We start from the raw sequence: 13,212 nt of genomic DNA on the forward strand, positions 1-13,212 counted from the left end.
CAGTGTTTTCACAGAAGTCAAGGGAGAGTGAAGTTGATTTTTATTAAAAAAAAACAAAATACAAAATCAATTCAAATTCCAGCAGTTAACATTGTTATATTTCTGCTACAAACAATTTATAGACAAACTGGTAATTCTGTAGAAATTGAAACACATAGGAATTTTATGTAAGGGATTCCTGCAGTGGTTAGAGATTGAACTAGATGGCTTTAAGTTTCATTTTAATCCTATAAATATTGATTACTTCTTCACGATGTATGATAATGCAGCTGTGGGTATTCCTGTAGCACAGGTCTATACCAGATAAGAAGTAAATGGAGAACATAATTTTCAAAGTTACCATTATCTTAGACTAGAATAACAGAAAAGCTGTGTGTATCCAAGACCAAAAGGGAGAGTCTTTCTGTTCTGCACTGCTTGTTAATCCAGGGTTCCTCTTTAAAAAAGGTATTTTCAACCTGTAGTGCATAGAGATGTGAGCAGAAGGATAAAGGAGCTAAAAATTGAAAAGAAGAGACTTAGGTATTTGAAGGACATCCTTAAGTATTTGAATGACATGAAGGAAAGGTATCTTTTTGTGTTGTTTCAAAAAGGCAGAACTGGAATAACCAAAAAGAGAAAAACAATCAGGTAATGAATTGTTAACATAAGAACTTCTTGACTAGTGTTACCTGAGAACAGAATGGATTGTATTGACTGAGAGGTCAATATTAGGTCCAGACAGAAGAGAGCTGAGATAGGGCTCCTTCCCATCTCAGGTTCAGAGTCCATGGTGCAGAGTGTAGGGTACTCCTGAGTTGGGAGGGAATTCTTGAAGTCCAGGGTGGGATCTGGAGGGAGCTGATGGTAAAGGGCAGAGGAGAGAGAGTGGCAGGCCTTGGTCCCTGGGAAAGATGGACGACTGCCCGGCCCACTGGATTCACATATGCTGCTTCTGTCCCACCTATGCAGAGGCGAGTGGGGGCCTCCCTCTTCTACAAGACATTCATAGTGGAAATTAAAAAGGGAGAGGAAAGGAGGTGTTTAAGTGTGTTCTGCAGGTCCATCAAGTGGGGCCTGTTTGAGCCTGTTAATTTACATGAATGGGTTAACTAAATTTGTTCCAGTAAAAGAATTGTGCTTGTTGAATGTGTGAATGTAGATGATAAATTCCATCTTATAGCCATGATTAATGGAGGAATAACTCTGGGATTTGTGGCAGCCGTTTTTAGGTAATTTATTTTAAAATTGTAGCGCTAAAAAAATGTAAAAAGTTTTATCTTCCAACAGTGATTTTAACCTGGTATTTTGTATTTAACTTTCTGTGTGTGTGTATGTGTATATGTGTGTCTACTTGTCTTAATGTGTGCATTTTATGTCTTGTGCTGGTGGAGTTTGTGGAGGGAGATTAATGTCAGCCTGTTGTTAGTTGCAGGACGAGGAGCGGAGGCGGCAGCAGCAGTTAGAAGAGATGCGCAAGCGGGAAGCGGAAGACCGAGCGAGGCAAGAGGAAGAGCGCCGGCGGCAGGAGGAGGAGCGAACAAAACGAGACGCTGAAGAAAAGGTTATGGTCCTCTAAGGGCAGCTAGAATTTTACCAAGTTAGCCTGAACGTAATCGATTGGCTGGGGCAGAGCGGGCTGAAAGTTCTGTGTGTCTTAAGCACAAGGCAGAGCAGGGCCTGGCTCCCCCAGCTTTGTGATTGGACCAGCAACTTTACCCCATCTGGCCCACCTACCTCTCTTCTGGACTGTCTCCAGATCCCCTTATCTGCCAAGTTTTGTCTCCCTCAAACTTCTGAACTCTTGGGTGTGTGTAGCAGTGAGCCTCTTTGCAAAGGGTTCGTTTCCTCGGGCACTCATCTTTACTGGACGTGGCCCAGCTTGTCATTGTGAAGGTGACATTTGTTCAGTGATTGCTTAAATGGCATATGGACGGTGGGAAGCAGTAGGAGCGTAGTAAGACAGTTGGCTGCCATTCAGCATTTCAAATAGATGGTTCATTCAAACCACTCACTTCTGGTTGATGGTAAAGAGAGCAGATGGCTTAGAAAACATGATACAGGAAAATTTAGTATGTAATCCAGTAAATATCCTAAGTTATTTATTTTCATGTGTGTGTGTGTTTTTAAGTCAAGTAACCCTTTTAATTGAAATTTTAAAATGACAGCGAATTTTGACATTCTGAGAAATGGGGATTTTGAGATGTTTCTCTCCATATCTCCCTTTGTGCTGTGTGTGTGGCCGACGCCCTCTGGATGAAGAGGCTGTAGCCATTGAGCTCCCTGTGGGGGCCTGTTTCATCCTGAGGGGACTGCGTGTTGCTCTGTGTGGTTTGAGAGAAGCTGCTCTTCTCTGTTACTTCCCTTCTATGAAGGTAGAAGCTTTCAGTGTTACAACTTCTGATAGCGGAAAATTTAGTTTTTATTGATAATTTCTTCTTTGATAGTCTAGTGAACTATATTAATAGAACAGTGTACTGTTCACAGAAAAGAACTTGTAGAGAGTTTTTTGTAATGATATGATCTATTAGGATACAGAACAATCTAAGAGTAAGCTTGATAGAGACATGATGTGACTTCACTTAAATGGAGTAGAGTGAATAATGTAAGGACACTCACCTCTGTTGAAATTGGTGATTTCTGCATTTTGTAGACCTTTGCCCTCTAAGTTTATCATCATATTATCTGTTGAATCTGAATGGCATTTGAAGTCCTCTCAAAGAGTTTGAGCTTTCAGAATTAGGTTCCCCTGTGAGTCTTTCACTTGTGTAATGGTAAGTCAACATTGATGATCTTTCTAAGGAAATCAGATTTCCAAAATGCTGAGCCGCTTGATGTCTAAGTGTTGATGGTGTTTGCTGTTGCTTTGCTGTTCCATGAAAGCGCTCCCTGGCTGCTCGGAGGGCTGTGCTTTTCCAGGTCAGTGCCAGCTTGGCTGTCCCAGGCCCTGCACAGTGCCCATTGCTATAGCGGGGCCCAGTCCTGGCCACGCCGGAGCCTCGGCGGGGGCAGCACATGCAGAGAGGACCAGGCCATGTTTTTCCTATGCTGAGAAACTCGGGTTATTTAATTTTTCCAATGTGTTTTCATAACTCATGATTATGTCAAATACACTTGTGTTAGTAACTGCTTCTATAATTAAGTGGTCACTGTAAAAAGGCGAATAACCTATTTTTATATCAGAATGTCCAAAACTCATGGGTTTGCTTTGTTATAGAAAAATGTGCCATTCATTTGTTGGGTTAGAATAAAGTCGTCTTGTAATTGTATCTGCTCTTGGTATAACTAAAAGAGGATGTTTTGATTTCTCCCTAAAATGTTACCAAGCAACTGTTCTTCATGTTAATACTAAGATTCTTGATAGTTCCATTTAAAAGCCACAAGAAGTCATTCTGGTTTATTCCTCACTCCAAGGGAACACTTACTTTGTGTAGACAAGAAGATGAGAGTCTTTCCTTCAGGATTTCTAAACATAGAGCAAGAAGATTCAATGAGAAATTGGGCTCAGGGCAGTAATTGGGGCTGGCATTTATTCTTAAGAGTTTTCTCCCTCAAATGTGAAGGAGTGACATTGCGTATTTACTCTGTGTGTGTGTGTGTGTGTGTGTGTGTGTGTGTGTGTGTGTGTGTGTAGCTCTAGAGGGAGTAGGGAGAAAATACAGGATGAAATTGAAAATAGGGACTAACAGCTTTTCACTGAATGCCAGCAAGGTCTCTAAAATTAGTTTTCTTTGGTTGAACGAATTTACGATTCATTGTACTTCATTTCACAGCATTAAACATTTACTCGAGGCAGTTTATTCTGTTTGCTCTTTCATCCCCCTTCTTATTTACTTTTTTCTTGTGCTCTAAAACTTTTGTCAATCTTTAACAAAACTGTGCTGTTACCTTTTTTAATGTTAAAAGAATTTTAACACTGTCAACTGTAGTTTGTGCAGATGTATGTCAGAAAAAAATGTACAGTATGTGTCAAAATATATTTGAATATCTTGTTGCTGTTAATTCCTGGCTCTCTAATTTTCTGTCTGTTAGGGAGTTTATTAAGATTTGAAATACAAGTTAAGAACTATGGAAAGCATATTTGTTAGATTGTTACTTTGGGAGAATGAGTGTTTTTTTTTTTTTCATTTCTGGTTTCCTGTTAATCTCCTTCCTGATAACCGGAAGTAAACAGGATGGTTCACTCACGTCCTCCTTGTCCAGAAAGGACTGCTCTTCTGCATTCGTGGGGGCTCAGTGAAAAAGAGTGCAAGTTTGCCTTTTGGAAAGTGCTGGCCGTAGAAAGCCAGTGACAGCCTATTTTTAGTTTTGCATTATCTTTAAACACAGCAGTAACAGGTAAGTTAATATCCTGCCAAAATCAGAAGAGGAGAGAGAGAAGGAAGTAGCAGGAGCGTGGAGGAAGGAAAGAAGGAAAGCAGAGGAGAATTCAGTCCACTGGGATAATGGAAAGGCCTAAGTGACTGGGAAGCAGGAGGCTGAGAATCCATTCTGTGCTTTTGAGCAGTTTTCTGTCAAATAATCCAGAATAGTTATTAATGTACTTGTAAGTCTAGGGAGAAGACTGGATTGACCTGCTGCTTGTGTTATATAGTAATTTAACTATTAAACTTTGACGCCAGTGTGATGATGAGGATTGTTCCCTTTGAAGGCCCAGTGGGTCGGCTGTTCCCTTCTCACCTCTGACCTTTGCACTCTTGTCTATTCCCGCCCACAGAGGCGACAGGAAGAAGGGTATTACAGCCGCCTGGAAGCTGAGAGGCGCAGACAGCACGACGAGGCGGCGCGCAGGTTGCTGGAGCCCGAGGCGCCTGGTCTGTGCCGCCCTCCGCTTCCCCGGGACTACGAGCCCCCGTCCCCGTCCCCCGCGCCCGGCGCCCCTCCTCCCCCGCCTCAGCGAAACGCCTCCTACCTCAAAACACAGGTCCTCTCCCCCGACTCGCTGTTCACTGCCAAGTTTGTTGCATACAATGAGGAGGAGGAGGAGGAGGACTGCAGCCTAGCAGGTCAGGATAAGTACTCCAGCACAAGAAAGTCTCATGGGGACCTTCTTCCTGCCCCTCTTAAACCACGGCCACCCCCCTGCCAGCCACGCCCGGCCTCCGATGGCATCTTTCTCTCCAACTCATTCCAGCTACCCTCAGCCAAAGCCAACAGTACTGCTCACAAAAAAGGCCAGCCCTCGCCCCCTCCAAAAAAATCCAGCTCCTACCATCCCAGCCACTGCAAAGGTAGAGGTAAAAGAGTGACAAATCAGCTCTCTTTGTCTTAATGATTGGAACCTCAGCATCTCTCTGCATACTTGCCCTTGTAGTATGGTCCATGGCGATCGTACTTGCCTTGGAATTTGGATGTCATGTGATCACTGGTCTCAGCATGGTGATCCTCCTCTGCCTCTGATTGTGATGTTCTGTGCTAATACTCTTTGGTAGATATCTTAGTACTCCGATTTCTTTTACACTTTAAAAAGTTCCATTTCTTTGATCAGCTGACAATCAGTCCTTCTCTATTGTTCCCGAATCACTTGAAGTACTGTTGGTCTTGGCTTTCATTTTCTATCTCTACAAATGATCTTATATTTGTTTGAACAAGTGCCTTTTCACACATTGTAGTGTCTCTAAAGACAAAGTGTTATAATTACATTATAAGTTTCCATTATTTAATGTTGGTAGAACTTTCTGTTCTGGATTAAGTAGCCTGTGGAATAAATCACGTGCTGTCATGGTGGTTTGGTTGGTGTGGCGGGAGCATCTGCTAAGCTGGTTAACTGTTGGCTTCATGACCTCCGTGCAGGCTGCCTCACGCCAGGGTCCAGAGACCCCAGTTACAGTGAAATTCCTCCCATTCCCTTTTCCTCTAACTGGCTTCACTCCTTCCTGTTACTTGCACTCTTAGCACCTAGTAACACCAGCAGCCAGACCTTAGCAGGCGTGCAGCTGCCATTAGGGAAACCCCTTACACTGACTGTAGAGCAGGACAGTTCTGCAGGGGACAGGGCCTCGAGGCTGTCACAGGCATGGGTTCGGTAGTCAGTGTTTTCAAGACAGCATGTTTAAAATATAGCTGAATTCATAAGGATTCAGATTTCACACTAATATTACCTTAAATGAAACTGGAATTCTGGTACTAAATATCTTCAAATACAGGAGTATTACTTTTAATGAGTGTATGAGAGTCTTCTAAATCCTGCATCATTCTGCATAAGCAATGCATGGGACTCGACAATTCTGAAATTGTTGAATATTCTAAGCCTCAGTGTAACTGTCACCCTTGCCAGAATTCTGTTTCCCCACCCCCGGATCAGAGCTTTGATCTACTTTGAAGGTTAATATATAATAATATTTAGGTTGAGTCACTTCGGAAGCCAGGATTAAATCATTTTATGAAATATCTGTTGTAAATATCTATAGTTTGGTACCTTTTAGAGAAATTTACAGAATAATAGTAAATTTTGAAGCAGGATGCCATCAGTCTCATTGTATTGAATTTTATAAGCTGAACTTCAGATATTTTATGTGTCATGACAGAGATGTGAGGTTTGGTAGCCAAGTATTATAGTGAGGTGTCACTACTCACCATCTTGGCTCTCAGTCCTACCACTAACCCTTATTTTACTGCACACGTGAAGTACCTCACAGGACCAGGTCGTAGCCGATATCTGATGGCTCCGCCTCTTTGAAGACTTCTTCGTAATGTACAGAGCCGTCTGCACCGTGTGCAGAGCGCATTCTGACCTTGTGTCCTCCTCATTTCACTAGCATGGTCTCATTCCTTGCTCAGCTCTGTTTCTGTCGCGAGCACTCTGGTAAAGCATGCTTCTGCAGATGGACTGGGCTTCTTCCACTGGGCAGTGAGAGGAGCAGCATTAGGATATGAATGAGTAATACCAGATTTGAACATAGCACTATATGAAAGATTCATCACTAAAGCTTTTTGAAAATGATCTGTGATTTGGAGTATTCATAGAGAGTCAGCTGAAGGTATTTGATACTCTAAAAGTTCTGAAAATTTTGAAGAATTAATTTTACCAGTGGAAAAAGCCAGTATTCTTAAAACAAAGCTCAAAAGATATAATACAATGTTTTTAAAACTAAGCAAGATAAAAAATTTGGAACTAAAATTGAAAAAAAAGTCTCCATGCGGTAATTTATCTAAAGGCCGGCTATAGATTGTCATAAGGTAGAGATGTGTTTCTGCTGAATCTTTTGAGTCTTTGCTGAGGATGGCGCCCTCTGCAGGGTAGTGGGAAACCTGAGTGAAGGTGCAGTGCAGAGAGGCGCCTTCAAAAGGCAGCTGTGTCCCGTCTGCAGCACATCAGATGAGTTCTCACAGCAGGTCCTTTTGTAGAAGAGGAGAAACAAAAATGTATTTTTGTGCAAGTTGTTTGAAAAAGAATTTTAATGTGAAAATATTGTACTACTTTTGTGGCCTGTTTAATCCAATATTCATTGCTGTCAGTATTTGCTAAACAGTTTGAGCATTTATTATGGCAGCCCGTATTACACTGTCAGATTTTTCCAGTGTGAATTTTTCTAATGCTACAGTTAATAGAAATACATTAACACTGATTTACTGCATTATGATTTTAACAATATGACATTGATTGTTACTTGGATACACTTAGTGACATTATTACTTGGATGACATATTACTTGGATACATTTAAAACTTTGTATCTGCATCACATCTTTTGATCCTCAACAATCCACTGAAGCCTGTAGGAACAGGGCAAATGTTGCCGATGGGTTGAAGTTACACTCACCCAGAGTTGCTCTGCCGGTCAGAGGCAGAGCTGGGCCAATGGGCAGTATTCCTCTCTAATAACGAAGGGCGTCAGGTCAATATTTTAGCACCTTTTGAGAGTAGTAATTGGATTACTCAGGCCACCAACAGGGATGAATTTCAAATTGATGAAACTTTGATACAATATGAAGGGTCTTTTACCTTCCTACTTATTCAGTAAAGGTATTTTTTTATTCTCTGAGCACTGCATCTTTATCATGAGTAAAGCTTAGAAATAATCAGGTACTTTAACTTGTACTGTTTCTTTCGTGGAAAAGGACCAAACTCTTACCCAGGATCTACTGGAGCAGCTGTTGGAGCCCATGACGCCTATCGGGATGCAAAAGAGAAGCGCTCTAAAAGGTATGGACGGTTGCACTAGACGAGGAACTTCATCTGTACCTGATGAGCCCTTTGAAAACTCTTCACGGCACTTTTAAGTTATGTAAACAGACTTCATGGCTTCACTCTATGACCTCACCTGGATTTTAGTTAGAAATGCTCTTGCCTCAAGTGTTCTTAAAACATTGAATTTGAACTAACCAGAAAAATCATCAGTACCATTCTATAACTTACTATTAAATTTGGCATATTTATAGATGCCTCTCAGGTACATGTAAGATTCCTTAAAATGCTTTATTTTAAAACTGTACTCATCAGGTTACACTTGTTTAACTGGGAAGAATTGCCTGCTTGCTAAAATCTAACTTACAAGTTTTTCGAGAGTTGACTATGACTGGGGAAAGTTAATGCTTTAGCCAAGAGAACACGTTGCCCTTTTTTTCTAGATGGGTTTAAATACAGCCTCTGTGATTTCAATTATAGGAAAGGTTATAGCACAATTTAACAAAGAATGAGTGAAAATTTTAATCGCCCATTATGCAAACGTATGTAATTGTTGACAGGTTGTTTCTAGTTTGTCCAGTAATCTTTGATATTGCCCTCTTCTGCAGCCAGGATGCAGATTCACCTGGAAGTTCTGGGGCCCCTGAAAACTTGACATTCAAGGAACGCCAGCGTCTTTTTTCACAAGGTCAAGATGTATCCAATAAAGTGAAAGCTTCTCGTAAATTAACAGAACTGGAGAATGAACTGAACACAAAGTGAAAGAAAATGAGGAGAACACTTTGTATTTACCCCAAAATCTTTTCAGCTGTGGGTTTGTAGGTGCGAGTTTGAAGAGGAAAGAGGAAGGGTGTTATATTTCTAAGTGATTTACAATTTCTGTTTCTAAAATTGTTGGGATTTAGAAATGTTTCAATTCCAAGAAATTTTACTTTACCATGAGATTGCCATTTATGTAATTTAAACACTGTCTAGTTTCTTAATTATCTAACTCACATGAGGGTAAGTTTTTTGTTGGTTTCTTTTTTGGAGTCCTGAGTTCAAAGGGGACAGAACTAAGGGCCGGAGGAGAGAATGGATGTGTCTTCCCTCACATCTTCCCTTCATCATCGACCGAGGAGCACAAAGAAGTTCTGTTTCTGTCTTTTTCAGAAACTTTATTTTAGCTGTCAAGCAGAGAATAGCTTGAACTATTCAGACTATTGTTGGCACTGTTTAGTAGTGACCACACACTCTTCTACCCAGGAAGGAACACATGACGACATGCTCCTCCCATGTCCCCTTGATGGTGTCTGTCCCCACAATATCCTAGTCTGCATCGTGAAACGGCTTAGGCCAAAGCTTCCTGTGCGATGACACGCATCCGAGACTGTTCCCTCTCATTCCTCACAAATTTGAGCTCTTCTGATCAATTCTAAATATTTGATTAATTTTAATTCTGAAAGAAAATTTTGAGGATTTAAGCTTAGGGGATTTTATTTTTATAAATACCAGATTATTGTTAGACTTAATAAACCACTGGTAAATTTAAAGATGACAGTTACATTAGAAAGTTAACTAATACTTCAGCTGTTCCAAGGCATCTGTAAAAGAAGGTATCTTTATTGGAGCAATGTTCATGTGACTGGGAATGACAGAAGAATGGGAGATGAGTAGGGACCCCTCAAGCACAGCTGTCACTCAGAAATTTTAAATTTGAAAAAGAAATAGATTTTCATCTGTATGCCGTCAAGGAAGGAATTCAATTACAGGGCATCTGTAACTTAAATATTTTAAGAATAACTCATGGAAGTTCAAGCTATTTTTATACTATAATAGAGTTATTTAATTTTAATTTGTTGAATTATTAGTTACCACTGTCATTTCTTCAGCTATGGATATGTGGCTGATGTTGGGGAGACGGACCTCAGTGTGTTTTATATTGTCTGGTGTTAAGATGATAAATTACTTTGTGATTACAAGCAAATTTTCTATTTGACAAAGCCCTTGGTGGAGTCCAAATGATTTTTCTGTACCATATTGTTCTCTTACACATACGTATGTTAGGAAAATAGGCACACTTTCAAAGAGAATGTTCTCTTAACACATACGTATGTTAGGAAAATAGACACACTTTCAAAGAGAATGTTCTCTTACAGATACATATGTTAGGAAAATAGGCACACTTTCAGAGAGAGGTATAAGGGCTTTTTACTGCCTTCGAAATCACTTTTAATAAGAGTTGTATGATAAATCATTAAAAATGCGAGTGTAAATATTTTTTTACGTCTATCAGGGTTTTTATTTGAAAGTGTGCTGTTACCATTTCCTTGTTTGAGTAAGAGAGTGAAATAGTTCTGAGTGTTTCGGAAGGATTTGCTTGCTTGCAGCAGCAGTTCTAGGAAAAGCAAGCGCCTCCCAAATACCTTGAGAACACTGGCAGCCTTATGGTGACTAAATCCACACTTTCTTTAAAGAGATGCAGATGAATTACTTTTCTGTTAATATATAGAAAAATACACAGGAGAACATGCAGATACGTGTAAATATCTACATACAGTGATATTTGTATGTGTGGTTGTGAAACCCATACACAAGTGGATTTGGCCATCTTTGGGCAGTGAGGTCAAATGTGAATATGTGTAAAAGTGCTTTTCAGAACTGTGCATTACTATGAGAAAACATCAAAACTGCTGTAGTTTTCCATTTCTACTGTATTTCAGTTGCAACCTATTTTTAATAAACTTTGTATGTATTTAAGTGTATTTGCTATTGTTTTGAAAGTGCTGACAAAGTTTATATTTGTAACATCGGCCTTCCTCGCCCATCTCTGCATCTGTCTATTCTTCACTAAACACTTAATGAGTATGATTTCTGTGTCAGGCAGTGGTTTTCATTTGTGGGGACGTGTCATGTGCCTCGTCACACAGCTCACGGGTGGTGTCTGAGTCTCATAAGCCGTTCCGCTGCCCGGGCCTTCCTGATGCTTCCTTGATCCCAGCAAGCTCAGGTGGGCATTCGAGCCATTTCTCAGTGACACTGTCTCTTGGTGGCCTCTTTGAAATTCCTAAAATATCCCTAGTAATAAGTAAATGGTGTACATAAGGCATCCTGGTGAGCTGTGTCTTAGTGCAAGAACCCACTCGGGACAGCCTCGTGTAAAAGGGTATGTTTGATTGTAAAACTACACAAGTCACATTATGAGGACCTGGGAGCTGCGGGAGGCCTGGGCATGTGCGGGCGGGACCTTCTGTGTGGACAGGGCTCAGCGCTGCCTCTGCGCCATCTCCTGCCTCTGCCCATTTCCAGTGTACCTTTTAATGGCCTGTGAGCAGGACTGGACAGGGCAGGCATGGAGAGTTTTTAGAGCTTTCATGGGGGGAGAAAAGGATGGGAAGTTGTTGGTTGAAGGATGCAAAGTTTCAGATAGACAAAAGGAATAGGTTTTCAGATCCATTTGCTGCACAGCAAGGTGACTGTAGTCCATGTATTGTAAAAATAAGGATGTTCATGAAGGAAAGAGTGTGTCTTAGGGTTGTAGAAATTTGTGGAGACCTTTTTGATAGAACGAGATGTCTATGTATTAGAACTATAGTATTCACTTTTACTATATTTTAATGCTTAAAAGGGGACTTTAATGTTTGGGAATACAAAAACTTAGGAAGTCTGAGTATTAATACAGATTCCTTTTTCTTCTCAAGGCCTGTGTTTCTGTTGCTGTCAATGGAAATAATGGTACTGCCCTACAGTGGTCTTTTGTCATACGGACCAGAAAGCACTTGATCATTTTCTGGTGTGCGCCGTTGGACACAATTTCCTCTATCCTTCATTGAGTGGAAAACTGATTTCAAAGATTTAGTTATATTTAGTAAACATTAAGCAAAATTTAATTCGAATGACTTGCAGGAGGGAAAGGATGTACAAAAAGTCATAGTTTTGTTATTTCCAATATTTCATCCAGTTTATTCCAAAAATCACATAACGTCAAAAGAGACATACTAGACTTGAGACTGGGAATTGAAGCCAGTTTCTTGTTTAATTCAGCAGATGTTTATGGGAGGCTACGGGTGCCTCCTCTGCCTCGGTGACGGGTCTCACAGCGCTTACCTGCTGTCCTGAAACAGTGTGGCTCTGCCCCCAGGGAGCATCATTCCAGGAGGCAGAAGCACATGTTCCATTTACATGTGCAGATACATAGTAACTGTTAACAGTAAAGAAGTGCAGGGGACACCTGGAGGTGTAATAAAGTTCCTGGGAGATGGTAGGCTGTTTTGAGAAAATGATGCTCTTGAGAAGCCTTGCCGATGGAAGGAGAAGCCTGAGGCAGGCAAGCTGGAGCCTCAGGGGAGCCCGGAGCCAGAGCCCCAGAACAGGAGGGTGCAGGCAGGGGCTGGAGAGAGCCAGGGGCCACCTGGCGCTACCCAGCGGTAAAAGTGCATTTTCTAAGACCATGGCAGGAAATGTGCCTTGTCTTCTTCACGTGGTGCAAAGCCTCTGCAGGGTTTCGAGGAGGGGCTGGGGCCACCCAGGTGATGTCAGTGGCTGTCGCTCTGGTTGCCGGGATGGGAGGGAAGGAATGGAAGCACGGAGCAGGCTTCTGCAGGAGTTGGAGGCTTTGAGGAACCAGATGGTGGTGTGGCCACCCAGACAGGAGAGCGTGGAGGCATGGGCTGGGGTGGGCACAGCTCTAGAGTTGTTTGCATAGTTACAGAGATGCCAAAGAACAGATTAGGAAAGAGGACAAAACTCAACTTGGCTTTCAAACAGAAATTGCTAACCATGGCTTTCAGATTGAAAACTACTTTCACATGTCTTCAGTGGGTTAGATCTTGTTTTTCTCTGCTCTTCTAAATCTTACGTTTTATTCTTTGATAGAGACTACAGGCTTAAATGAATGTTAAATTGGAGACAGTGGTTCCAACTTCAACTTGGAACTTTAAAAATGATTATAAGATATTAAGTAAGATATAAGCCCACAGAGAGACCTGGGAAACTATAGGGTCAATTGTATTGCTTTAAAAATGTTCCACCTTCCTCCCGTCAATCTTTTTTGTATAAGAATAGATCCCAAAATATAAAAACAGCCTAGCTCAGTTGAGCAAAATACATACCATGTTCTGAACAGGC

The 13,212-nt window shown here is 41.2% G+C and overlaps 1 protein-coding gene across 31 annotated transcripts in view; it reads left to right on the top strand.

Moving 5' to 3' along the window:
• AFDN (afadin, adherens junction formation factor) overlaps positions 1-10,845 on the top strand; it is a 153,367-nt gene extending 142,522 nt beyond the window's left edge. For 10 of the 31 annotated variants that reach the window (XM_054558455.2, XM_054558457.2, XM_054558456.2 and 7 more), the window contains 4 exons: positions 1,409-1,543; positions 4,697-5,216; positions 8,040-8,124; positions 8,715-10,845. In XM_054558455.2, coding sequence (XP_054414430.2) covers positions 1,409-1,543; positions 4,697-5,216; positions 8,040-8,124; positions 8,715-8,868 — 894 coding nt within the window. In that variant the 3' untranslated portion in view covers positions 8,869-10,845. The remainder of the gene's footprint in view (positions 1-1,408; positions 1,544-4,696; positions 5,217-8,039; positions 8,125-8,714) is intronic. The other 21 variants (XM_054558473.2, XM_024248350.3, XM_054558471.2 and 18 more) reach the window with 7 other exon arrangements.
• The last annotated feature ends 2,367 nt before the right edge of the window (positions 10,846-13,212 follow it).

This window comes from Pongo abelii, chromosome 5, assembly GCF_028885655.2.
Source record: "Pongo abelii isolate AG06213 chromosome 5, NHGRI_mPonAbe1-v2.0_pri, whole genome shotgun sequence".
NCBI lineage: Eukaryota > Metazoa > Chordata > Mammalia > Primates > Hominidae > Pongo > Pongo abelii.